This window comes from Bactrocera dorsalis, chromosome 3, assembly GCF_023373825.1.
Source record: "Bactrocera dorsalis isolate Fly_Bdor chromosome 3, ASM2337382v1, whole genome shotgun sequence".
NCBI lineage: Eukaryota > Metazoa > Arthropoda > Insecta > Diptera > Tephritidae > Bactrocera > Bactrocera dorsalis.
In genome coordinates this window covers 82,760,175-82,787,625 of record NC_064305.1, presented here as the reverse complement: position 1 = coordinate 82,787,625, position 27,451 = coordinate 82,760,175, and the positions used below count along the sequence as shown (strand labels likewise).

Sequence of the window (27,451 nt, the reverse complement as noted above, 5' to 3'; positions counted from 1 at the left end):
AAATTAGAAATAAGTGGATTTTGACCAAAAAAATTTTACTTTATGTGGTTTAAAAATCCCGCTGTTCAAACTTGACTTTTCTTAGCCCTTTTTAGTTTAAATAGAAGATAATTTGATGCCAAAGATAACAAACTTTGCCCCAACTCCATACGAAGTTCAGTTTTCTTTCTAACCTGCCCGCCAATTAAGAAAAATCGTAAAAATTAAAAACTGAGAAATCGCGCGTCAGAGATTTTTCTTTTTGCTCAAGCGCTACTATATCTGCTAGACGCTCGGTCACTATTTCCCTTCTAGCTTCGAAAATATTTCGAATTCCCATCTATAACTTTGGGGACATATTTTCAGATTATTTCTAAAGATATTTAAGCAAACAAAAATCTATTTTTTTAAGCTTCTAAAGAGGGCTCCACCCTTAAAAGAAATATTATAACGTAAACCAAGGAGACGGAGTGCTTAATATTCCGTATACCATGTAATGACTAACCACTTTCAAGTCAAAAAAATTATTCGATTTTGTGAATTTTTTTCGAAGAGAGACTATACATTGTGACAAAAAACGACTCGTCTCGATAAAGCAGAATTTTTTTAAAGGGAATAACGTAAATAGGTCTTTCAGGTCGACAAGCTCAGACATCTCGAAGGAACTCACTCTCACCGACTACAAAAACAACGTTTTGAGAAAAGCGCGTCTATTTTTTTTTACCAATATCTCTAAAACTATTTTAGGTTTCGGATTTTGTTAATTTTTTGGACAGTATTCTAAATTATATGTATATAGCAAATTGATATTTTGAACTTCACAATTGGATATAACTTCTTAAGCAAGGGAGCTAGTCATTTCAATGATTCTCGCGTGATTATTGTTGTTTACCTAATACTCGCGATCAGCGATCGTATTCTGCTCAAAACTCAAAACTTTCATAAAATACGTAAAATGAATCGAAAAGCAGAAGAAAGTTTTGGTATTTATTGTTCTGCAATGGGAATTAATCACGTACAGCGTCTACCAATACGGATGATGTGATTATGACAACTCGTTGTCGCCATGTTTATTTACGGTTCACGTTCTCCAGTGGCTAATGGCTTCGTCAGCAAACAAAAAAAATTGCCGCCATTGGGGTGATCCAAATTCTCGTAATTGCATCCCCAAAATGCAGCTTTTAGTGTGGATTGCGGTAAAGTGACAGCATCAAACCTTATTTATTTCGAAATTAGGCAGAAAATGCTGTTATCATCAACACCGAGCGTTCACCGACTTTTTTCCCCCATAATTTAATGAAATCTACGTGGCCGATCTCTATTTACAAGAAGAAAGTGTGTCATTTCATTTCGTCTAAACAGCGACGCATTGTTTGAGTGGAGACTATAAGAAGTGTTGACCCGATTTAACCCATTTTGTACTACTTTCAGGAAAGGATTCTCTCTGAATTTCAATTATATATCAAACACACTGACCGATATTTTCGGTAAAAAGTCAACCATAGTGTTTACTGCTCTGTTCTCTTTCTACAAGAAATGATGTAGCGACCGTAGAATTTTGAATTTCGATTTCAAAAGAGAATATTTGTTACAGTGTATGCTATCCGATAACGCAACAAAAAAAAACAATCGATTTTTTGAAAAGTTCACACTAAGGCGATGCCTTAAGAAAAGTGTATGTTAGCTTTCACAAAAGCTTTCACTCATTTTGTATAGAGCTTTACAGCTTATACAATCTGTTGATACCCCCGAAAGTTGTGAAAAAAATTTTAAATATGGAGATTGAAAAACACATAAAAGGAGATGTAAGTGAAAAACTTGAAGCTTAAAAGCTTTCTTTATGGCAGGATTTCGGTTGTGATATTTAATTCAAAGTGTTAAAATAGCTGTAATAACCGAAATGGATTTATTTGATAAAAGTTTAGTAAAATAGAGTCTTCGGGTGCTAATTTTACGTTGCAGTAAAATAAAAAAAAAGTTAAATAAAAATTTTTTCTTAGAATTTTCTTGTTGTTAATAGTTTAATGGTGCATAAGCTTCGTGTGCGGTTAAAATAAATGTTCTATTACATTAAACTGTACATTGCTATTATAAATAATAGATTTCTACACTGCTGGGACAATTAGCAGGAATACTGGCTTTCATGAAGCTTAAAAAATTTGTTAACTAAATTCGTGCGCCTATTAAATATGAGTCTAATAAATATATCTCTTAGAAAATATCACAAATCTTGTAACAAATCGCTTAAATAATATTTGAATATCTATGCTAAGTATAAATTTCAGTATAATTAGGTATGTGCTAACATTGTTTGATGTTTTTGGTATTTGTTAATTCAATTTTAATTTGACAATTTGAATATTATGCTATATGTTGTTTAAAAAAATTAATTATTTATTTTGTGAAAAATATTTGGGTATGACTTAAGTGGAATTAAAAAGTACTTAAGCAACTATGTATATTTGTATTTACAGTTATACTAATTAAATTTTCGATTGAAATAGTTTTAGTAAAGTGCTAAGAACTGGTTTTTTTGTAAATAGTGTAGTTGCTCTTTTCAATAAATACCGTAAATACTTATATGAATGATTGTATGAGTGTATATTTGTAAGTAAAAATATTAATTATCAGTTAATTTCATCAGTATTCAACAGTTAATTGCATAAGTTTGAATATCATATATCATTAATTGTGTAAGCTTTGGAACTTGGAAGTGCCTTGTTTGTATGTGTTTTCAATAAATTGCTTAAGTTTTCGAAAGTTCACATTTAAGTCAATCATTAAGTTTAGTTTAATAAAGTCATAAGTAGTTCTATTCTTTTGCTGTTTTTGTTTTTGTGCTTTTTTGTTGAGATTCTATGCTAAAGTATGTATGGATCACTTGTTATTTACACAATTTCCGCTAATTCGATTTTTTTACGTTTCTACCGTAAGCTTTATTCAGCTGCTGCTTCAAGTTGTCACGACTTGCTTTGAATATGTTGCGCACGGAGCGTGTTCTTGTGCTGCCAACATGTTGCGGCAACATGCCTGCTTCGGCGCCAGCATCATTGAAACCAATCTGCTGTGACACGGTCGTGCTCTGGAATTGTTGCAGCGCGCCAGTGGCATCTAAATTGGCAATGGACTATGAAGCTTTGAATTTTTTCTTAGGATTATTGCGCGACTGATCGGTGGGCGCTGTGGGTGGCAGTTCACGGAATTGATTCTGAAAACGTAAAATCTCGCATAAAAAAGCTTCAAACCATGAAAAGAGCCATATAAAACTAAAGCTGAGATACTCACGATTTGTTCATCGTCTGGCACGCGTGATAGGAAGTCCAGGAGCTCATTATTCGGTATCGTGTTCGGGCGTAGAATGCGTCGCGAGAACTTCATAATGCCCCAGAAGAGTAGCAGAAAGCGTATGGGTATGAAGTGCAAGACCACAATACCGCCAACTAGCAGCGCCACTGCGAGCCACGTCAGTTCCGGGACGGAAAAATTAAAAGTGCTAGAACGCATAGCGACGTAAAAAATTTTATATAATTCAATTGTAGTCAAAACATTATTTTAGTGTCGATATTGGGTGAGTAAAAAAATTCGTAAAAGAAAATTGTTAAATAGAAATATTATTTCTAGAGCTGCCACCTATTTAAAATTTAATTCTAAAAAGAGTATAACATCAGAAAACTTGGATTTTTAGTTGTTGGGTGAGCAAATAATTTTGTTACTAATTTTTAGAGTTGCCATTTGTTTTAAAATTAAAATTGTTGGAATTGTGGAGACCTTATTTAAAATTTAATTAAAAAATATATGAAATATGAAAAACTTGAACTTTGGTTATTGGGTGAGCAAATATTGTTAGTTATAATTTTTAGAGTTGCCACCCGGTTTAACAATAAAATTGTTGGAGCATATAAAACATGGGAAAACTTTTAATGTATAAATATATTGCGTGAGTAATAATATTTTCTAATTACTTTTAGAGTTGCCACCTGTTTTAAAATGCAAATTCTTTGAAAATAAATTAACATATCATAATTACATTGTGAAGAATTAGAAAAACAGTTATTATATTTTTGGAGTTGCCCCCTAATTTTAATTTAAATAAAAAATAATATATTCCAAAAACAATATTGGGTGTAATAAATAATTGTTTAACTGAATTTTTGGCATAAATAAATAATTCATTCAATCTGGGAAAAACGAAGATAAAAACGGGTGGTAATCTTTATATTTTTCGTATAAACAAATGATTTTGCAATGGGTCTCCGAACCGTTTATCGAAAGATCAATATTTTTCAATTCTTAAAGTTTGATATTTGTTAGAGACCCAAAATAGCTCAACCCAGCAGTCTTCAACAAACTGGACTTTACGAATATAAGGATTAAGTCCACAGTGTTAGTCTTTTCTTCATTGACAATTTTGCCAATATTGTCCTAAATGAGTAATCAAAAGCTTGCCTATACACCAAGCCACTCTAACCTCCCCCCACTCACACATGCACACGTAATTTGCACTTACTTTTTAGTGCTTTCGCCGAGCGACGCCAGATAGCCAATCGTGTTTTGCACCGTTTGCGAGACTTCCTGTATGGTTTGTAGACGCTCTTTAATCGATTTCTTCTCCTCCTTCTCCTTATCATCGTCGTCATCCTCATCGTAGTCGTAATCATAGTAGCCAGCGGCAGGATCATTACTCGTACCGGTAATCATGCGCACCAACCAGTTTCTATAAGAGCATAAATATTGTAGTAAATACTTGCGAATACATAAAATATTGCAAACACGGTAACGCACTTGATTATGATTAGCAGCAAAACTAATGGCACAGTCGCCAAATTGCCATAGACGCAGGCCAATATCCACAGTGCAAAAGCAATGGCTGAGCGCAACGGTGACTCCCATTCAAAGCAACTTCTGCGAATGGAAAGTGAAAGAAAAAATCAATAGATATGTAAAATACGCGATATACTTAACTTCTTAATTTCGGTTTATTACTTACTGTACGTAACGCGCCGCATCCAAGATATACATAATTATCACTTTCAGTCTATTGACGTTTCGTAGAAAGAGTTGGCGTTTGAATTTCGCTTCCTGCTGTATCAGTTTCTCCTCCTTCGGCTGTAATATACGACAAATGGCGCGCACATCATTCCAAAGTACGGTCATCTCAAGGCAGATCTATGGTTTGAGAGAAGAGAAATAATTTAGTTATATTTCAAGAAAAGTTATGTGGAAATATTTAGATTTGGGAGTTCCGTTGAAATCTATAATGTTGGTAATCGAAACTCACTTGCGGCGATAATCCTTTGGCACGCGCGCAAAGATTTTTATCTTTTAGCGTATACCAGCGTTTGACACCATTTTTGATACGCAGCAGTGGAATTGCCAGCTTCCCCAAAAATTCGACACGATGATCGCGATCCTCATCATAGACAGTTATCTCGAGTACTTGTGTGACGTCCTTGACATTGCTGTCGAACAAAGAAGTATGGAAAAAATGTTTGGGATCAAAAATTGTGGAACTGCGTTTCCTCATTATAACAAGGATATTGTTTACGGTAAGCCTTGCCGAGCTTTTACCACTGTTTAGATATATAAATTTGAAGAATATAAATTTCGAAAGCACAAATTAAAAAAAAAAATTCACGAAACTTTCGGTTTGTGACTCTTAACATAACCATAAAACTCTAAGAAACCATACTGAATCTTCAAACTATTTTTTTTTCTATTTTAGGCAAACTCATGAGTCATAGCCCCTATTCAAACATGTTACTACTCACAAGGTAAAAATTTTATTCCATGTCGGCGTTAGCGTCTTGTATTCGGTTTGCGTTTGCAAGCGCGCATTACCCAACTCAAGCACACAAAATGGGTCGGACTTGCCGCCTATGTCTGCTGCCGCCAAGCCCGTCGCACCGAACACCTTCACTGTCAGATGTCCGACATCGCGTAAATTCTGAAAACAACGATGCCAACGATAACGATCGCGCATGATTTTCATTTCACGTGGATCCTCCTTGTATGCTTTGAGATCGGTAATTGTTTCCAGCGCGGTAGTGCCGCTTATGGTCAACATAAGAAACACTTCACCGGAACAGTCTTCAAAGGCACGCCAAATGCCATGTGTAGTCTCACGTTGGAACACGCTCAAATCGATATTGGCCTTGCCGTAGAGCGCATTGCGATTCCAAAGCGAGATTTCCAGATTTTGGTCATCATCGAAGAGATGCAAATCGAATTGCTCCAGCCAACGTTCGGTCCAGGAAGACTTACTTTTGTACTTCTCATTGCCGAGTCTGGCATATGAAATCAAAGGGAGAAAAAGAGGGAAAAGGAGAAAAAATTATAAAAAAGGGTTCGGTTTTTGTTTACTAAATGCGACATTTGGTGGTCTTTATTGTACCTGAATTTAATATGTATATCGGTGAGTTTGCTGCCATCGTCGGCCAATGGCAGATCTTTGGCTTTGACCAACAATATCGTGACGACCGAGCTCCAGATCTGTGATTTCAAACGCTTCGATGATTCGGCCAATTTAGTGTTGCGCTGAAAGTGCTGTGAATAAAATGAGACATTGCAAATTTCGTTAGACATCAAAAGTCAACTATATTATGTAACCAAGTTTAATGAATCCGTGCGCCAACAAGGTCAGACGGAGCAGGAAGTAATTGAAAAAAAAATCAAATGAATCTGCCGTGTCCAATTCGACCAACTAACCCACTAAAAACTCAACTAGCCAGCTGTCTCTCACTTTATAGCGCCTCAACCCCACTACAACCGCGCTCATACCTCCATTAATTCACTGAACTCCATTTGCAGTCCTTGCCGCACGACGGAGCGTTTGCGTCGCAGCCGTTGCATCAGCAATTCGGACGTGCATTTACCCAACGGCCTGCTGCTGCTAGCCACTTGCAAACTTTGGTTGCTTCTTTTGATTTTTTCCATTGGCCAATTTGAATTGTCTGCGCCGATTTTAATGCTATTTGAATTGGCGTAAAACACGACGCTATTTTTTTTTGCGTATGTCTGCTCGCTGCTATTATCACTGCTGCCTGTTTCATAGCTCGCCATGGCGGAAGCTTGAGAAGACAGCAAGTTGATTTCAAGATTTCGAATAGAAAAAATATATTTTTTTTCCTTTTGCACTACAGTTTTAAACCGCTTCGACTCGAAATTATTTTAGAAATAAATTTCGCTGATTTTTTCTTCACTTTTTGTTTCAGTTTTTTTTAGAAATGTACCCGCCACAATTTTATTACCGACGCCTGAATCTTTTCGCGCAATACTAATTTCAAGTCGAACCCATTTGCTTGCTTACTCAACTACTGGAGCGCTATAGATAAAGCTTTGGCTTGCAACAGCGGCTAATTCACGCTCTGTCGATAATACAACTACTACATATATGCGTGCCCTGTTGGAAATGAAAGCTAAATACAATATATAGTATATCGTCACCTAAAATGCAAAACAACGTATTACCAATGTTAACGAAACTGAGTTTTTTTATTACGATTCACTACATAAGTATATGTAGCATAAAATGTACAGTTTTCGCTGTCATATATAACCAACATTTAACCAATACATAACCAATATATAACCAATAAATAACCATTTTATAACCAAAACTCAAATTTTATTTCAATATGAGTGACTTCTATTATATCGTGTTTCCTTCGGCTGTAAAATTATGGAAAATGATGTTGCGTTATTTTGCATTTTAGGTCACAATATGTACAAGTATATTATTTGAAAAATTTCTGAATTTATAAGTTAAAGTTCTCTCATGCATATTTCAAAGATAACAAATGATGATCAAAAAAGAAGTATAGTGGGGTAGAGGAAACCGAAATGAAGTGACTAGCTGAGTCGATTTATCTGTTCGTCAGTCCATTTACCCAAACTATGTAGTTCCTCTGGATTTAACATATCGATTGAAATTTTCCACACATTCTTTGATATTGAACAGCTATAGGATATATTTGCCATACAGAATAATCGATCCAAATAAAGTAATTTTATGGAAATTTTTTTATTCGACCTGATATCTTCACGAAATTTGGCATGGGCTATTGCTGGAAACAGCTCAATAAGCTCCGATTACACAGAATACGGATCACTATATCATAAAGCCGCCAAATAAACTGACCAATGAGACTTACCCATCTAAACTGTTTAGCTCTCCCATATAACAGCCCTTGGCCGGATAAAATCCGGGTCAATTTTGGTGCTGTTGTGGGAATCGTTCGTGGGTACTCTAGCAGGCTAAACTCCTACTTATCCAGAATGGACTCCGACATATTCAACATATGTCCTGCGTGCAAGGAGTCCCCGCATGACATTGGCCACCTCTTTACATGCTCCACCAACCTCACTCATCTGACACCCCTCTCTTTTTGGTCTGACCCCGTCAAAACAGCACGTTTCTTGGACCTTCCATTGGTTGACGTCGATGACAACTTAGCTAAGCCTTAAAATCCAACTAAGACTAGGGACAACAACAAACTGACCAACTACAAAATAGCTCTTGTAAGGAAACTTATTTTTTTTGAAAGGCATTATAGCTTCGGTTGTGCCAAAAATAATAACATGACACCAAAAAGCAGAACTAATATTTGATATGAGATATTTGTACGTATAAGACATATTCGACTATTGCTTTCCCGCAGGGTATTTACTATTTGAGTATGTGAATACGTAAATATATACGTACTCGCATGTAAGTAAATGAACGAAGAACAATGACTAGCAGCAAGCTCGTACAATGGAAGCGAGGAGTCATACTTGGGATTTTTCAAAAAATTACACATAAAAACATCGTGCGTTTTTCATGAGGCGACATAAAAAATAATTATATATAGTACAAAAGAGTTGAAAATTGCTCTAACCTGGAAACTGAACCTTTGCCCTCGGCTTCAAGAGCTGGGCACACTTAAATTAAGTTGTCTTTGCGAGTATTGTTCCAACATCAGAACACGGTTGTATTTAATACACAAAATGAAGTACGAGCTGATTTTGGGGCGCTATCATTTCAGTGAAGTGATAAAAATATATTTTGAGTGTTTTGATAGGAAAACATACTCAACTTGTACTCAAATTAAATTACTTGTAATTTCAAAATATATGTACAAATTGTCTCAAATGGAACTGTATTATTCTTTGCAACGCCCCTTTCTTACGCGGCATCGCTGATGTTTTGCTTGAATGCGCTCCTGTCTATAGAAACACTAAGAGGCCAAACCTACTTATATGTAAATGTGTACAACAATGGAACCTTTTTTTCTTTTTTTTTCTTTTATTTTCTCTTTTCCAATATACATATGTAAATAATTGCCGATATTCAGCGAGCAGCGATCGTAGCATAAAGGCAATATTTGTTGGCGCTTTAAGCTTTAATTTTACAATCTTCGATATAATGTTTATCACTTCCACCTGTGGTCGTCTTACTATGTATATGTATATTTTTGTTTATATTTTTTGTGTGCGCGTGGGTTGACCCTAAACTTGGAGTTTCACCTGTAAATATTTATGTTTATGGAATGTTAATATTTATCAATGCCAATTGGCATTTGTGGATTTGTTTGCACTTTTAATTATATCTACATACATTGCCATGGTTGCCGATAAGTACGAGTTTAGCACCACGGGCGCTATCGGCATTGCCGTTATATGAATATTAGATATCATCGCTCTCAGAGTTTATGCTTGTAAATATGTTGGGTTTATTAGTACATTAAAGTAGATTACACTATACCCTTGGGGCAAATGTGAGCTATTGAAGTATTAGTTATTTCCAAACTTCACTGAAGGCTTCCTAATTAAACGAAGGAATAGACTAACACTAGTTTTCAAAGAATAACAAAATATTCTTATTCATGATATTTGTCGGGAAAATGCCCATTTTGTTACCATTTTCCTTTGAATCGCTTCAACGTTAGCCTGATTGACACGTATTTTTAACAGACAATAGACTATTAGCCCAGCAGCATTCAACATTAGGTGACTCATCTTTTATTTCTCGTCGGGTTTTTGTATGAGAGAAAACATTGATGCAGTTTTGAAAGTAGTCATTAAAATTTATAGGTGATTCTTCCTCCCTGCTATCGGCTTTATATGTGTAGTTTTTAATAAATAAAAATTTGCGTTCTCATGTTTGTTACTTATTTTTTCTGTTTCTTTACTCAGCAAATCAAAACTTTTGTGGTGTCATAAATGCCCTCATGTTCTTACAGTAACCTATTCTCGAACCACAGCTGACTGATGTTGCTTAAAAATATGCAATTCATGGTGTTTCAACGTTAATTTCTGGTTGGAATATATTATCCACAGCTATGATCTTATATGTAAAAAATAATATTGGTTGCAAAATGTACTTTCGCTTTTTAGTATCCACAGGTGTTCACTACATTGATAATAGTAAATGAAATGAAAAAATGATGCAACTTTGAACATGATTGGCATAATTGTTATTATGCCGGTTGATACTCCCATATGATCGCATGAGTGCTATAAATTTTTATCTGACTATTTACTTACACTTAAAAACAGTGGCGCACATGCAATGTAGCATTTATATGATGTAATTATTTAATATTGCTACGTAACAGCTACCCTTGTGGTTGAAGTTATTATACACTCGATACCAGGAGTAACAGTTCGAGGAATCACGTTTACTTCTACTTAAGGGGTTACATGGGTTTAATAGTTTCAAAAAATGAGTTTTTATGTTCCTATTTCATGCTCAAATGTCTCCAGATTATTGGTTATTTGGTTTTAGTTGATCCACAACTTAATTTATGGACATAATTAACCGATTTTTGAATATTTTGCTTTGAAAATTTCCCAAAATAGTCTGAATATATCGATCTTTGAAATAATTAAAAGCTTGAATAAAATATTTCATTTTTTATATGAAAAGATAAAAATTATGGAAAATACGCCGTTTTATCTTCGAGGAAAATCCTTACAGAGAATTGTTAAAAACATCTACTCGGACTGACGTGTAGAACGACTTGGCGCTTTTTTATCGACATCTTAAATTGAAAGCGTACAAAATACAGATTGTGTAAGAACTGAAGCTGCTCCACGTTTCAAAGCGATGTGCTAAGAAGATCCCACGTTCTCGAGCCAAATTTTGTTTAGCGATGAGGCCCAGTTCTAGCTCAATGGGTATGTAAACAAGTAAAATTGCCACATTTGAGTTGAAGAGCAACCTGGGGAGATTCAAAAGCTGCCATTTGATCCTGAAAAAACATCGGCTTGGTGTGGTTTATAAATCGGTCGAGTTATCGGTCCATATTTCTTCAAAAATGATGCCAGTGAGAAGGTAACTGTCAATGACGACCGTTATTTGGTTTCAGCAAGTTGGCACCACTTCGGGGAGCAGATTATTACCGAACTCAATAATTTGAATGTTTGGTCACAGTGTAGTCGCTGGAAACTGCAATGCCGTTAGTTCGAAAGAGAGGACACCTGAGTCTTGTTAACATAAGAGTTTAGCAGGCGCTGGTCAGCAGTTAACTGCTGCGTGACTACGAAATCCTTCTGGATGAGTACAGAATGTAAGAAATTAGCGTGCATCCGCTAAGGCTAAGAATTTTGCCGGTCACGAAATGTCAAAGTCGCATAGAGGCAGATGAGTTGGAACCAGGAACCCGGAACCTGGCAAATACCCGGAATTGTTATCAGCAGCATCGGAAAATTTATTTCAAACCGCTTTATTGGCTTTTGAGAGTATTTTTGATCAATATTTAGGAGAAATTAGGTAGCACAATAGACCTGTATTCTCAGTTGTCCAAGTTGGTTCCGTTTTTGGAAAGGATTTTTTAACTTAACCAAACTAAAGTGACCGAGATGAATTAGTTTACGGCTAAGGTAATAGACTTGTAGGTTTCTGAGCTTAATATTGTTATCTACGCGCCAGCTAAACCTTTGAAAAAGTTAAAATGGAACTTTTACAAATATAAAAAGTCAAACAAAAGTCTTGTGCAACCAATTTCCTGCCGATTTGTGTAAAAATATGTAGCTTGAATGTAATATAAACAAGAATAATGTACAAATATGTATATTATCAAATTCAAAACAGCACTAAGGGTTCTATATATAATATATATGTACGTAGAGTATACATTCGTACTAATGTTAAATTAATCATATAGCGTATACAAAACTGTGGGCCCGACTTTTCACTTATTATGGGTATATGTATCTATACAATATATAGGCTATATGAAATCTTTAAAATCCAAAATTTCTTCAAAGACTCTTGTATAAAGCCTTCCTATTGAAAAAATTAAAACATATAGAATGTTAAAAGTAAGCTTCAGATGCCATAAGTCAAACGTAGGAAACGAACCGGCTACCTACTCGCTCACGAAAACACAACTTGTTTATGTTCACAACAACAGAATTTGATTAGCAAGATTAATAAACTGTATAAATGTGCGTTAGATGGTCTACGTTGAAGAGCTTTTGATAGAAGCTTTTACAATAACACGGAAATTAGGTGCAGTTGTAATACAGGGTACAACGGTGAAGGCAGTGAAAATATTTTAAGATTTTTTTTTTTTCGTTTGCCAACTTTTAGCTAAAATTACCAATTTAGAGGTTATTCAATATTGTTGATACGCAAGGGTTAGAGTGAAATCAAACTAACAATAAATTGAACTATTTATTTAAGCGCTCTCACAACAAAATTAAGTTAAACTGCTTAACGTAGAATTAAGCGAACAGCTGATCCATTACGCATCCAAACTTGTTGGCTTTCCCACCTTGTATTTGCTACAGTGAAAGCTTCCAACTATTAATGTTTTTCTTTTTGGTTTTGCTTTGCTAAAATTATATTTGCTGCTTAGTTTAGCTTTACTCTTCGCTGCTGGCAAACACATTCAGTTAATAAATAAACTTAATCAGTCGCAAATATCTAAATAGTTTTAAATATTGCTGCGCATAATTCTGTGATATAAAAAATATTTTTAGTTTGTTTGTCTTGTGCCTACATTTTTAAAATATTTTTTTACACATCCTACGAGTATTATTAAAAAGCAATTAACCGTAATGATATCAAAGTTTACTCTTTTGTACGCCGGCAGTGGCCAGCAGGCGACCAAATGCGTAATGGATCAGCTGTTGGTGCGTCAGCTGTCAAATAGTTCGCCGCGCGCTCAACATGTAAGTGATTATTTATATTATTTACTTTTAAACAAGTAAAATAAAGCAATTTTCCATTAAATTTTCGGTATTAAATGGGTTCTGTTTACTAAAGGGTTAGCTTAGGTTAGGTTCGTATAGTTGTAGCAGGCTAGTGAGCCACGCAGACTACTAAAGTATTCACTTTTCTTTTCCAAATGATATTAGTCCGAATTTTATACGAGTATATACATATTTATAGTCATTTGAGAGGCACGTACTTTAGTTCTTATTTACCAATTTCTATCACAACCACATTTAAAAAATAAAAGACGCTGTTCGATATTTTTGCTTAGTCATTTGTTTGCGCTATTTTCCTTCCTCGTTATATCCACTCCTCAATTTTTTGAATAAATAATTTCACCAAATTATCATTAAAAAAATCAGCAAAAATATTAAGTTCGGTTGTGCCGAAACTGTAATGCCCTTCACCTACACAGAAGATTCCTTAAAGAATGCAATCACTTTGTACGGAAGCTATACGGACACCATCTGAACATATGTATACCATTGCTTTGAACAATAATCCATGCTGAATTCTGTGAAGATATCTCGTCAATTATTTAAGTACAAGACTTTTAATGTTTCAGTTTCTACGGCAGCTATATGCTAAGGTAGTCCGATCTAAAATATTCTTCCGAGAATATATGTACATTGCTTCGGACAATACTTCACGTAAAATTTCGTAAAGATATCTCTTCGAGTAAACAAGTTTTCGGTCAGTTTGTATGGCAGCTACAGTTAATCTGATATCGGCAATTTCGACAAATGAACATTTTCTTGTCGATATCTCAAAAACTGTGGAACTAATTCGTGTATATACAGACTGTCCGAATGACATCAGTTTTATAACTATTTAGTTAATCCATTCAGCTGATCATTTATATATATATAACGGGTGATTTTTTTGAGGTTAGGATTTTCATGCATTAGTATTTGACAGATCACGTGGGATTTCAGACATGGTGTCAAAGAGAAAGATGCTCAGTATGCTTTGACATTTCATCATGAATAGACTTACTAACGAGCAACGCTTGCAAATCATTGAATTTTATTACCAAAATCAGTGTTCGGTTCGAAATGTGTTTTATCGACAAATTTTGTTCAGCGATGAGGCTCATTTCTGGTTGAATGGCTACGTAAATAAGCAAAATTGCCGCATTTGGGGTGAAGAGCAACCAGAAGCCGTTCAAGAACTGCCCATGCATCCCGAAAAATGCACTGTTTGGTGTGGTTTGTACGCTGGTGGAATCATTGGACCGTATTTTTTCAAAGATGCTGTTGGACGCAACGTTACGGTGAATGGCGATCGCTATCGTTCGATGCTAACAAACTTTTTGTTGCCAAAAATGGAAGAACTGAACTTGGTTGACATGTGGTTTCAACAAGATGGCGCTACATGCCACACAGCTCGCGATTCTATGGCCATTTTGAGGGAAAACTTCGGACAACAATTCATCTCAAGAAATGGACCCGTAAGTTGGCCACCAAGATCATGCGATTTAACGCCTTTAGACTATTTTTTGTGGGGCTACGTCAAGTCTAAAGTCTACAGAAATAAGCCAGCAACTATTCCAGCTTTGGAAGACAACATTTCCGAAGAAATTCGGGCTATTCCGGCCGAAATGCTCGAAAAAGTTGCCCAAAATTGGACTTTCCGAATGGACCACCTAAGACGCAGCCGCGGTCAACATTTAAATGAAATTATCTTCAAAAAGTAAATGTCATGAACCAATCTAACGTTTCAAATAAAGAACCGATGAGATTTTGCAAATTTTATGCGTTTTTTTTTAAAAAAAAGTTATCAAGCTCTTAAAAAATCACCCTTTATATATTTACGTATTTATATTTTTAGTTCTTTAGCTGATTCTTCTGTTTGTTAGCTGTATGATGCCGTTCAGGGTAAAAAAATATATTTTGATTGAGCCGGATAGGGGTTAAATGATAAGAATTATTTTGCGCGGTCACGCAAGATAATGAGTTTACCACCACATCAATCTAAAGTATCGTGTTTACAAAAACAATAATTATAGTAAAGTATTTTTAATCGATTTGTTTACTTTGATATTTTGATTAATCAAGCTTTTGTTAGACAAGAATATTACCTGTGTAGTTCTCATGCTCGCAAATTAGAGAATAACAAGTTGTGTTCTCCTCACCTTTTAGTTTCATTAACTAAATTCTATTTTAATGAGAGTACTCAGCGGCATTTGTTTACAAACAACTTGAAACTTAAAGAAATTTATGTCTCTATATATAGTCTCTATATATAGTATATACTATATACGAACTGTTTGGGCATAGCTAGATACGACTAGCATTTCTGGACTCACATCGTGCTAAAATAAAGGCAGAGAACATACTATACGAGTATATCACAGAGAAGGCTCACGACGCTGAGAACGTAAAAATATTTCTGACTAACTCGGACAAGATGAGCAAGAGAAAATAAAAAAAATGAGACAGAGAATACCAAACATTGTTTTATGTTCTCTGCCTTCTCTATAATATACGTTCTCTACTGAAAGTTTTAATTACCATAGTCAAAATTATCCGATTTAGGTAAAATATGTAGCGTTTTGTTCGATTTTAACAAAGTATATTCAAAAGGCTACTCTCATAAAAACCCTTATTCCTATTGCAGGATATTGGGTCAATAAATTTTCATAAGCTTCTCTTGAGGGCAAATGTTTTACCAGCAAAATCTTTCGCCATAGACAGGAACAAGTAGTAATTAATTCAAGACAGGTCCAAACTATAAAATGGATACACAAGAACTTCTCAACCAAGCTCCTAAAGAACTTTTGGCGAGTCACTATCGTTGTAAATGCCTTGACGTTACCCTGTTAGAACACAATCCATGTACTGAATTTCCATTCTTTCTTTCTTTTCAAACTCAGATATGATTTAGTTTCGAAAGATTATAAAAAATTTCTGCAGTTACTTATTGTACAGAACTTTTATCGAGAAAAGGTAATCCTTACATTATCCTCTCGTTCTCTTATATTTGCTACACAATAGTGGAGAAAAGCTTTTTAAAAACAAGAAAACTATACTTAAATGATATTTATATACTAACTGTTAACCGTTTAAGGTGATTCTTGAGCATTTCGAAACCAAGGAAGAAGCACGTGAGGACCCCGAATGGGTAAATGCGAAAGATTACGAGCAGATTCCTGGCCCTAGCAGCTATCGTATGTTGAGAGATCAATTACCAGGAGGTAACAAATATGATTCATCACCGGCAATCAAATTTATTAAATAACTATACTATACCTAGGTCGTCTATATAAAACTAACATGCATGTATTGGAAAGGCATTATCGTGAACGATATGGCGATATATTTCGTATAAGTGGAATTTTGGGTAAACCCGACACTGTGTTCACCTTCAATCCAGCAGATTTTGAAACAGTCTACCGCAATGAAACCATCTGGCCGGTAAGGGTAGGTTTGGAGAGTTTGGGACATTATCGGCTTAAGAAGCGACCAGATGTTTTTCAAGGCGTTGCTGGCTTAGTCACGTCGTAAGTTGTAGATCTAGTGCAATTATAACAAATAATATGTAGAGTATAGACTATTTATTTATTTCAACCTTTTGCAGACAGGGCAGAGCTTGGGGCGATATACGTAATAAAGTAAATCCGGTTATGATGAAGGTACAGAATATCCGACAGAACTTGCCAGAAGTTGATAATATTGCGCAAGACTTTTTGGATAGGTAATTTGGGTAGTAAATTTATGAGTTTTTAGTTTAGTTTTGGGGCTCTGTTTTAAGTTGACTAATAAAGTGATCAAAAAAGAGGTTATTAAGATCCTTCCTCGTCAAAACTTTTAAAATTTCCCCACTGTTAAACAGATTGGACTCAAAGTTGGACCACAACACCGGCAAATTGACCACCGATCTTACAGAAGAAATTAAAATGTGGGCTTTCGAGTCGGTCGCGGTGGTCGCGCTCAACACGCGCTTGGGTCTTTTAGCGCGCGACAAGCCAGATCCTAATGTCCTAAAAATTGTCGACGGTATGAATGCATTTTTCGAAAAGGCCTACACATACGATGTGACACCGTCATTTTGGAAGTACATTGAAACACCCGGCTTTAAAGAGCTTATGAAAGCTTATGAAGATGTTACCGACGCCACCACATTCTATATTGAAAAGGCGATGGAGAAGTTCGAAAATGAGCAAAATGACGAAGCGCGTAGCGTGCTGGAGAAACTTTATCGTATAAATAAGAATGTGGCTGTGGTGATGGCTATAGACATGCTGATGGCCGGTTTGGATACGGTATGTATAACAGGCGATAAATTAGCAGACCATTTCAAAATTAATTAATAAATTAAATTCTAGACCTCTGCCACAGTTATTTCGGTGCTACACTTTTTGGGTCAAAACCCCGAAAAGCAGGAAGAACTGCGCAAAGAGCTTTTTAAGCTGCTGCCTGATCCAAAAATGCCTTTAACTGAGGAGAATACCAAAAATATGCCTTACTTGCGCGCTTGTATAAAGGAATCGCTACGCCTTAAGCCTATCGCCAACGGTAACTTCCGCCTGTCCGGTCGTGATATTGTGCTTTCCGGTTATAAGGTGCCCAAAGGCGTCGGCGTTTATATGGCTACCATGTCACTTTCCAATAGTGATGAGTACTTCGAAAGAAGTGCAGAATTCTTGCCAGAACGTTGGATCAAGGCAGCCAAAGCCACCTGCCCAGTCTCACAGAAACACAACCCGTTTGTCTATTTGCCATTTGGCTTTGGTCCACGCACATGCATTGGCAAGCGGCTTGCCGAGCTAGAGATGGAAACGCTTTTAGTGAGATTGATTCGCAATTATCGAGTGACTTGGGTGGGTGAGAAGCCACTAGAATATATAAACGATTTGATTTTGCGCCCAACTGGAGAAATGAAGTTCAAGTTTGAGAAGTTGTGAGCATAATTTTGAAAATAATATATAATATATGTATGTATATGTTTATATATGTGATATGTGTTATAATTGTTGAAACTAGAAATAATATTTAATTTATGGGAGAATAATATTTCATTGTAAACTAATTGTGAGTACAAGTATTGTTATTTTGTAAAGAAAAGCCAAATTATGTTCTTAGTTATGTTTGAGTGTCTCCAAATAGCAAACATAAAACATACTTTGTTTACTTTATGGCTAAGGGTCCCTAAAGTCGTAACAGCTCGAAAATCAAAATCAGCATGCCAACGACAATTTTACTGCACACTTACTAAGCCTCGGCTGGGAGAAGGTCAGAGAATTTTGGTTTTTTCGGTTTCGACTCATTTTTGGAGCGGTATTCGCTTGACAATTTTGTCATCACATTCATCATCAGCTACGTTGCCAAGCGTCCGTTTTGTGACCTCTATTTGAACTCGTTCTTGCAAAAGAATCAGTTCGTCGTTTGGTACGAGTCTAGTATTCATTATGTTGAGATCCTGTGCCAGCTCTCTGAAGACAACAAGACGGTATTTAACACTGTTTCTTTAGTTTTCGTCCATCGTATCGTCGGTAAGAGAAATGACTCGCATGGGATAAGTTTGTGATGATTCTACGACCTTTATTATATTATTGAAAAGTGTTTTTTTATTATCTCAACTCAAAACAGACTCTGATGCAGAGTCATCATGTTAGTGAAGCAAGTTGGAAAACTGTTCGTCAACACTAAAAGCTATAAGAAATAATTTTTCGGATCAGTAAAAAGGCTACGAAAGTAATTTTAAAACACTAATTAAGCGGAAATTCTGTTCTGGAATTTTTTCACTATTTTGGACATAAAAACATAAAAAAAATTACATTTTTTTAAAAGGCAACTCTGCCAAAAAGAGTTATTAATGAAGGTAAGATTTCACTTCCTATTATAAGTAACTAATTTTTTGTAACATTTGCTTGACGAAGCAGAACATATTGCTATAAACAGCAATTCTCAAAAGGCCTATAAATTTTATTGCTGCGAAAATTTATTCGAAACCACATTCCCAAAGCACTTCACACGCTTGCCGCAGTCGTAATTTTTTTCAAGGGAATTGAAAATGAAAAAAGTGTAGGTCAACCCTAAAAAATACAAATATTGCGAGCTAAAGTGAACTTAATTTAATTTTGTGCAAAAAGTAAAAGAGATGATGAATGAATTTCATACTAATGAAAAATGAAAACAATACACATCACCCACACCAAAGCAACAACATCCACAAGTCAGCAAGTCGCTTCCACAGCAAACGGATCATATTTGCTAAACTAACGGTTTATGTTTTTTGACAGCTCTGCTACTTCCACATTCAATTTTCACGCACTTTTTCGCTACTCAACGAATTTTATTCTCACACGTGCAGCACATAAAACAAAGCAGTCGAGAACCAGCACCAAAGTGATAAATGACTAGCAGAGGTGTCACTCACGTTGTCTGAACTCTGAACTACGCTAGCGTGTTGCACCAATGAGTTTCCGCAACACTGAGTTCACTGCTCACATAACATAATTAAATCGTTTAAATATTGCACGTTTTGGTATTTTGCTTTGCTTTTATTGCGTTCCCGCTGCGTGCGCTCAAAGACAAATTAAATATGGTTTTAATTGCTGTTAACTCACCATTTCCTTATCCTCTTGACTGCGCGGCCAAAGCGTTAGATTTACGAGTATTTCGCCCATTTGACGCTCTGGATGATTTAAGTCATGCAATGGCAGGCAGAGGTCCTCCGCTTTGCCCAACTCCAATGTCGTCAAATCGATTTGTGCGGAACCCATGAAATCATCCTGCAGTCCCCAGTCATAATCGAATACCTAAGGGGAAATTCATAAATGAGTAAGGTATGTAAAACGGTGTGTATAATTTGAATTTTTAATCATTGCTTGCGCTTTAATTTGCATAAATAATGATGGAGAGTTTGGGAGGTTATGATGACTTACTTAGTAGGAGTAAATAAATGAAGGACAATATAAAAGTGAAGAGTAGCTGTGGCATTTAATTAAAACAGCAAATTTCATACAAACCCGAAATTTAATATATTGTAAAATATTTGAAAATTCAAAAAATAGAAAATACGTTAAAGAGACAAAAACACTAAAAGTTAAAAATTTATTTTGATAAGCCTAAAATGCAGCCGATCAAGATATCGATACTCTAATGAATGAAAACGTGATGAACCGAATTAAACACATGGAAAGAGATAGCGAGCTAGGGTCTATAGTTTGCGATGCCTTCGGGAAACTTGGCGAATCATATATTAAAAGGCGTTTTGAAACATTTGAGGAATCAAATCAAGGTAACTCGTTCTTATTTGTATAAGAATAAAATTTTATTTTATCAAGACAATGCGACCTCCATCGAGTCTTTAACCTAAAAAGAAATCTCACTAAAAAAATGTAGCTACAATAAAGAGATACTGTTCGAAACTGTGTGAAGTCTTTGAGGTTTTTAAAAGCCATTCATTTGCTATAACAATGTCGAAATGTCAGCAAATCGCTATTGTTGGCTTGATTTTGAGAGGTATTTTGTTAAAAAAAAAACCCTTGTTTATGTAATGAAGGGTATTTTGCGGCTAGGTATGTAAGTATGTATAGGTTAAGTGGCTGGGGATCACATTTGGACTACTTTGTGGATTCCTTTGTGAAATCAGGTAAAGAGTCTTGTATTTGGATATTAATTCTCGACAAAGCACTTTGAGCTTTCACAATCTTCCTAGATATTTTATTCATATTCCCATCATTTCAGCTGGATGTCTCCAAGTTTGAGATCCGACGTATTTTGGCCTTGATCTAGCAAAGGCTGGACATTCGGTAAGAAAGCATTGAGATGATTATATATCTTATTCTTCTAAACAACTTATCAACTGGCATATCACATGAATCTCGATTGGGCTGTGTCCCGTTAGATCTACTACAACTGTCGAAATGGAAACTTTGCTGAGAGCGCAGAGTTCCCTAGACTTTTTCTGATTTAACCTGATCCAGAATGAGCTTGTTGCCGCACAATTACTAGTATATGACCAGTTCGGTGAGGTCCAACCACCCTACAGTGGTGGTCTTACCCGATCCCATTCTATAACCAGTGAGACAGAAATACCTAAGCTAGTAAGCTCAACTTTGTTTTTCTTGTTGTTATCGTAGCGACAGAATTCGGGCGAGTTTACATTTCTTGATGTAATGAAAACACGGAAAACAGCTGTCGTGGAAACGATTCATCCGTTTTGTAATTACTTGAGGTTCCGCTATGGCCAGACATCAAACAAGGCTAACTATGAAGGTATACAATGCCAGAAGTAAGGTGTCGAGAACTCCCTTCACTAGTCTCGAGTGTACGGTCAATGAAATTAGTATCCCCGCTGTTCTATCGGAATGGATGGGTAACATTGGGGGCGAAGCACTAGATCCACTGATACCTTTAGTGCAGTCACTTCTGCTTTAGAGTTGTTGCAATGGTCAGGAAGCCTGAACCTAAAGTTAACGGATAGTAACTGAGGGTATATAAAACTAACTGCATCATATTCGAAAATAGTGTCCAATTGAAAGTTTTAAATAAGAAAATTTATATGGGAATTGAATACCAGCTGGTGTTTAAAAGTTTGTGCGCCAGTTGACATTTTTTGTTCTAGGAATTTTTTTCGTTTCTTCTTTTCTCATTTACCCATGAATTTAAGAAGACATGTACAAACAAGTTTCTTCGAAAAAAGCACAAATATTTGCCAAACTTTTTTACTAAATTTTGGCTTAAGCATTAGCACCAAGTTGGCACATCCGTTTCTCCTGTTGTTTATCGTTTAATTTCCAGAGAAAAGCGTGTTTCGCCTGTTTATTTAAACGGCATTGGTTATACATATATACATATATAGATGCATACTTACACATATTGTTGTATTTGAATATATTTGGATTTTTCAGCAGTGCTGTTCATTCGTTTGCGCTCTTGTCTGTAATCGTGTATATTTGTATGTATGTAAGCATGCACATACAATATGCAACGGTTCTTTATGAGTAAGTGCTGTCACTTGGAGAAGATAAGTATTTGCAGAAGCCAAACTTTAAGTGTCTGCATCAATAAAATATAGACGAAATATTAAATATTGACACATAAAGGTGGATGTTAAGACATTACCGTAGACATCGTAAATATTTAGAGCCAATTCTACTAAGAATCTTGGCTGGTGTCATTAGATGTTTTTATTATTTTAGTTTAAGTACTACAAGTATCATTTACTTGCATTATAAATTGACAAATATTAATAGAGCAGTTCCACAGTTACGCGGTTGAGCAGCGCAGTGGGACTGTGCTCTTAATCCCAAATGATTTTCAATAAAAATATTCAAATTTAAGTAGTTTCGATATGTATGCATTACCACATTCATATATGCATTTACTTATAAATTTTTCATATATATATATATATTTTTCATGTATATATCTACATTTATAAACATACATAAAGAAAAATGTGTGTGCAAAAACACACATTTCCACATGTGGCATACAAAGCCATAAAAATCAAGTGTGAAACTGACAGGCATGACTTTTGGTTCCAAAGTTTTCCGCATCAAAAATTTATTTAGTACCACGTATATATGCGTTCGTGGGACATCATTGAATAAACATAAAAAAGTTTTTACCTGTGGTTCGTTCGACGAACTTACATGCATGAGTAATTGATGAAAAATAGAATGGGAGGTTAAACCCTTTACTGTGGCTCTGACACATGTACTTCCAATGGGGATTAAGCTACATATCGGTATACTAATTGGAACTTTACAGTATATAGTATATTTCATGTTTTTTTTTAATCATTTATGTTAAACTCTATGAGAATTTGTTAAGATATTAATTATTTTTGGCATTTGATAGCAAATCCGAACTATTTTTAAGTTGTTGTTCAGCCCATTCACGAACATACGACGATTCTGGTGCTCAAGCGGCTTCTGTTCTTATGTCAATTTGATCTTGTTAGGATGTAGACCAACATCTTTTCGCAAAATCGACACAACGACGTCACAGAGATGTCCAACGTTTGAGAACGACGAGTGAGAGGCTGATTTGAGTCTTTCTCAATTGATGCGCTAGCGACAGCAATATTCTCGACACTACTAGCACTTCTTTGTCTCATTGGCTCGGGAACATTTTGTGCTGTGTCTATGTATCAAAATTTTTGCACTAAATGCTGAATTGTTGATCTGACAGAGCGATTATTACGACCATAAATTGGACTCAGCGCTCTTAAAGTTGCGCCCACTGACTCTGAATTTTGGTAATGAATTTTAATAATTTCGACTTGCTGGATCGTATATCTATCGATGATGAAATGGCAAACCTTACAGAAGAAATATCAAAAGCGCGGGAAAAAATAAGCCATCGTTTGTTGTCCCTATCGGTCTTCTTTTGAAGCTTCCTATTGAAAATCTCTATACATACTTTGACAATGAGCAGTCACATTAAAAAAAAAAAATGAAAAATGTTGAATTGTACCAAAATTTAGGTAATTTTTAGGGTGCCAAAACTTGATTGTTGAAGATCAGGTAGAAAAACTAGTAGGTTATTGTATTCCTTTATTCATAACGTGCAGAAAAATGTTATGATAGTGATCGGATGGTTTTAATATTATATTTATCAACTTTCATACAGGATAAAATTTAAAAAAAAAAATAATAATAATTTAAAATGAGTATGACTTTGTTTTTTTTCTATGACAGAAAATCCCTTTGTTTGCTAATTAAAAATAAATTTTATTACTCTCACAGACAGCACACAAAGCTAAAATATGAGCTTACTCACCTTAACATTAATGGGCAGAAAGGGATCTTCGATGGGCACAATGAACACTTCATCCCACACCGGATTCAGGTCTCGATGAATTGTGCGCGATTTATGCAGCAGGCGACCGCCAACCTTGAATTTTACATAAGGATCACTTAGGCCTGCGTAAATGCACAAACAACAAAGATAAAGAGAAAGAAAGGAAGCATGTAAATGAGTGAAATTAGATTTGGCTTGCAGCGCGGCGTTGAAATAAAGCGCTTACACAAGTAATTTCGAAAATAAATTGGATAATTTAAAAAATATTGTTGGCGTCCTTTCAATGGCACACAAACAATCTCACATATACACCCAAACAGAGCGTGCTACTCACCGTTTTTGTCCATGGCCATCAAATCGCTGCCGCTCTTGAGATGCACGCGCAGCTGAAAGAAGACGTACTGTCGTAAATGCGCTTCCTTTTTGCGGCGCAACTCTTCCGCCTGGCAAATGAGAACGTTAGTATTTTACATACGAAATTAGTGAGGAGGACACAACGATGGCGAAAGTTACAAATGAAATTAGTTTAGCTAAAGTAGTGAAAATCAACCGAGAAGAAAGGACATAAAATTGTGAGTGTCGCATGAATGCAAAGCAGATTAAACGTGAGTTAATGCCAGCTGCATAGCGACGATAGAACTTTGGGTGGAATAGAATGAACGAAAGTGAAATGGAAGGAGTGGATGCTAATGCCTTAATGCATGGAAGAGAGCATTTGAGTAAGTTGATATACTTGAACGCGTAAAGCGAAACTTATTTAGATCGTTGCTATATTCAAATGAAATTAAAGTTTCCGCGTTTTCGATAATTACTTTGTTCATTTAAAATAGAAATGATTTTCCGTAGTGCTCTTTTAGGAGGTGAAGTCTTCTCTCAAGAGCGATTGTAGGTATTTGGCTAAATACTATACAATGGGTTCACAGGTGGTGCTATTACCCGGATTTGACCAAATATTCAAGACGTCACGGAAGGCATTCTCCGGAATAGCCTTGAGAGCCGAGATGCATGCTGCTTGGATCCCCAAATGTTTGCCTTTTATCGGCCTTTTCAGGCAAGGAAACAAAAAAGTCCGGTGGGTCACATCTAGGCTGTAAGGTGGCTGCGAAAGCGTTAGATAGCGGTTCACAAGAAAGGTGGTGTGAGCCAGTGCGTTGTCGTGGTGAAACTTCCAATCGGCTGCGATGTCTTGTCGGACCCCATTAATCCTTCGCTTGATTCTATTGGGGACTCCCACGTAAAACTTGGCGTTTACGGTTTGTGCAAGAGGAGCAAATTAATGATGGACGAAGCCTTTCGTCAAAAAAGACAATGAGCATTATTTTCCGGACAAACCCTGTATCTTCTAACTTGAAAAGAAGTTGATGCGAAATTGTTTGAGTGATGGTTGAACCCGTTTTGAAAGTAATTATTCCCTTTTTAACTTTTAAGTCTTTGAAAAAGATAATGGATGTAACCCTACTCTAACCAAGTGGAAAAGCTGTCAGGGGTTTCAAGAACTGATATTATTTTCCATTTCCAACTATTTTTTTGTAGTTTGTGGATTTATTTAAGGATTCCAATACTGACTATCTTCTCACCTGCAGCACTTCGATTTGCTTCGACGACACATAGTCCTCCATCGTCGCGCCGCTGCTGCCAACAGCACTACCATTACCGCTACCATTTTCCGGATGCTCTTCGATGCGTCCCTCCATGGAGCCACCGAAGCGATGTATCATTTGCGCCATTTTCACGGAAGCGCTGAATTCCTTCGCCAACGGTGAACCACCTATCGTTGTAGCACGGTGACGTGGACTTTGTGTAACCGAACTACTTTCGGAACTATAATCGGCTGCATAATCGGTGCTCTCTTCGAGAAAATCACTTGGCGACTTACGGCCCGAACGATCCTTACTTTTCGCACGATTCCAACGATGCTTCAACGTATTGAAAAAGCCGTGCGTCTTTTGGAAGACACCACCGGCACCGCTGTGCCCTGAACCACCGGCGCCACCACCACTACCACTATGCGCTGTAGCGGCACTTTTGGCACGTTTCGGCGATGTACGTGGCGAATCACGTTCACTATGGCAGTCGTGTCCGTTCAATTCCGATGCGGATTTACTTAAATGGCGGCCCAGTCGTTGCGTGAGCTGCGGCGAGCCATGCGGTGTAGCACCCTGTGATGCCTGACCGCCGTTATTGCTGTAGTGCTGTGTATATTGGCCGGCACCACTGACGCTCGGCAAATCTTCGCTGTAATGGATGCGCGCTGAAAGTACGAATGAGAAAAGAAAATGAATTGTAAGAAAGTTATTGATAAGTGTACATAAATTGGAAGGATTTATTTTTGCTTGAATAACAGCCTTCCGCGTTGTTGCTACACAACCAACTGACGTTTGTATTGACATTATTGGTAATAAATTCGTAAGGGATTCTGTGGTGACCCGACAGTCAATAAAACCAATCTCATTACAGGAGAATTATAGCGCCTAAAGAGCGACAGGTTAGCTGATAAAGTGTTGACATATGAATTTTTAACACTAATCGACATATTTGACATAAGGATTGTTAAAAAAACGGAAATTTTTATTGTAATATATGGGAGTTGAGATCGATTCAACCCAATTTTATCTATTAGTATCATGTCAAACACTAAAAAAAATGTTCCTGGATTTCATTAAGATGGTGAAATCACCAATCACATGGAGTAATGCCATCCGGATGTTCGACAATTGTTATGTTAGGTATATGTGGACTCAGGGAAGTATTAACCCGATTTAACCCATTTTTTTATAAATAGAGTTACTATTGTCAGGAAAACATTCTCTCTAGATTTAAATTTTATAACCCATACATTGACCCACAATTTCGATTTAAAGTCAACCATAGATACTGTGGTTCACATTTTCGGTACTTCTTGGTTGGGTCGTTTTTACTTTCCCGAAATATTCTAATCCTCTTAACATGGCGAATACTATTTAGGAAATGAAAAGCACTTATTTAAGTGAGTTTAAAGTCAAAACCTTCAAATATTCCTCAGAAAATTTTATTATGAGTCAATATTTTTCATTTCAGTACTATGATTATTTCACCCACGTTGATATGTCGGTAAAGCTTCTCGGTTAAACCGACTTTTCGATTTGAAGAGTTTAGAAAATGTGTTCTCTAATATCTGAAAAGCCCTATTCTATGTTCTCACAACTCTTAAGAGACTTTGCTCTTGCTTGTTTTCCGGTATACGGTCTCCAATACGAGTATCATGCAATGTTTTGGATATATTTCGCTTTAATGTACGGCACATTACTAGTGGCATCGATTCGGAACATGTATGTATGTATATTAAGTTTTCCACGAAGTTTGTAACATCCAAAAAGTGTTAAGAACCCTAGAAATAAGTTTTTGAGATATCGATCTGAGATTTTTCACACGTCTTTTCTCCCTAAAAAGCTGATCATTTGTTGAACCTAACGATATCGGCCCATCAAAGCATTTAGTGGCGAGATAAACGGATCGATCAAAAGCGAGATGA

The 27,451-nt window shown here is 36.1% G+C and overlaps 2 protein-coding genes across 5 annotated transcripts in view; one reads left to right on the top strand and one right to left on the bottom strand.

The window, feature by feature from the left end:
- Window positions 1–1,991: 1,991 nt before the first annotated feature.
- Window positions 1,992–27,451, bottom strand: part of LOC105226221 (multiple C2 and transmembrane domain-containing protein) — a 70,465-nt gene continuing 45,005 nt past the window's right edge. For 2 of the 4 annotated variants that reach the window (XM_049452352.1, XM_049452351.1), the window contains 12 exons: window positions 25,518–26,191; window positions 24,275–24,383; window positions 23,920–24,062; window positions 19,752–19,943; window positions 6,371–6,522; window positions 5,748–6,263; window positions 5,258–5,438; window positions 4,967–5,145; window positions 4,762–4,881; window positions 4,487–4,693; window positions 3,265–3,472; window positions 1,992–3,187 (listed from right to left, as the gene is read on the bottom strand). In XM_049452352.1, the coding sequence (XP_049308309.1) occupies window positions 3,107–3,187; window positions 3,265–3,472; window positions 4,487–4,693; window positions 4,762–4,881; window positions 4,967–5,145; window positions 5,258–5,438; window positions 5,748–6,263; window positions 6,371–6,522; window positions 19,752–19,943; window positions 23,920–24,062; window positions 24,275–24,383; window positions 25,518–26,191 (2,762 nt within the window). In that variant the 3' untranslated portion in view covers window positions 1,992–3,106. Of the gene's footprint in view, window positions 3,188–3,264; window positions 3,473–4,486; window positions 4,694–4,761; window positions 4,882–4,966; window positions 5,146–5,257; window positions 5,439–5,747; window positions 6,264–6,370; window positions 6,523–6,756; window positions 7,303–19,751; window positions 19,944–23,919; window positions 24,063–24,274; window positions 24,384–25,517; window positions 26,192–27,451 lie in introns of those variants that run through there. The other 2 variants (XM_049452353.1, XM_019990267.3) reach the window with 2 other exon arrangements.
- LOC125777440 (probable cytochrome P450 12b2, mitochondrial) lies at window positions 12,830–18,211 on the top strand. The gene is made up of 6 exons (XM_049452356.1): window positions 12,830–13,137; window positions 16,250–16,376; window positions 16,436–16,682; window positions 16,760–16,876; window positions 17,015–17,444; window positions 17,508–18,211. Exons 1-6 carry the CDS (start codon window positions 13,024–13,026, stop codon window positions 18,084–18,086), a joined length of 1,614 nt encoding a protein of 537 aa, XP_049308313.1. The 5' UTR covers window positions 12,830–13,023; the 3' UTR covers window positions 18,087–18,211.

What these genes read in the sequence shown, in the direction of transcription:
- LOC125777440 (XM_049452356.1), top strand. Translation starts at nt 13,024, where the DNA reads ATGATATCAAAGTTTACTCTTTTGTACGCCGGCAGTGGCCAGCAGGCG. An exon ending in GTTGCTGGCTTAGTCACGTC is followed by an intron (nt 16,683 to 16,759) that starts GTAAGTTGTAGA and finishes AACCTTTTGCAG; the next exon opens with ACAGGGCAGAGCTTGGGGCG. An exon ending in GCGCAAGACTTTTTGGATAG is followed by an intron (nt 16,877 to 17,014) that starts GTAATTTGGGTA and finishes ACTGTTAAACAG; the next exon opens with ATTGGACTCAAAGTTGGACC.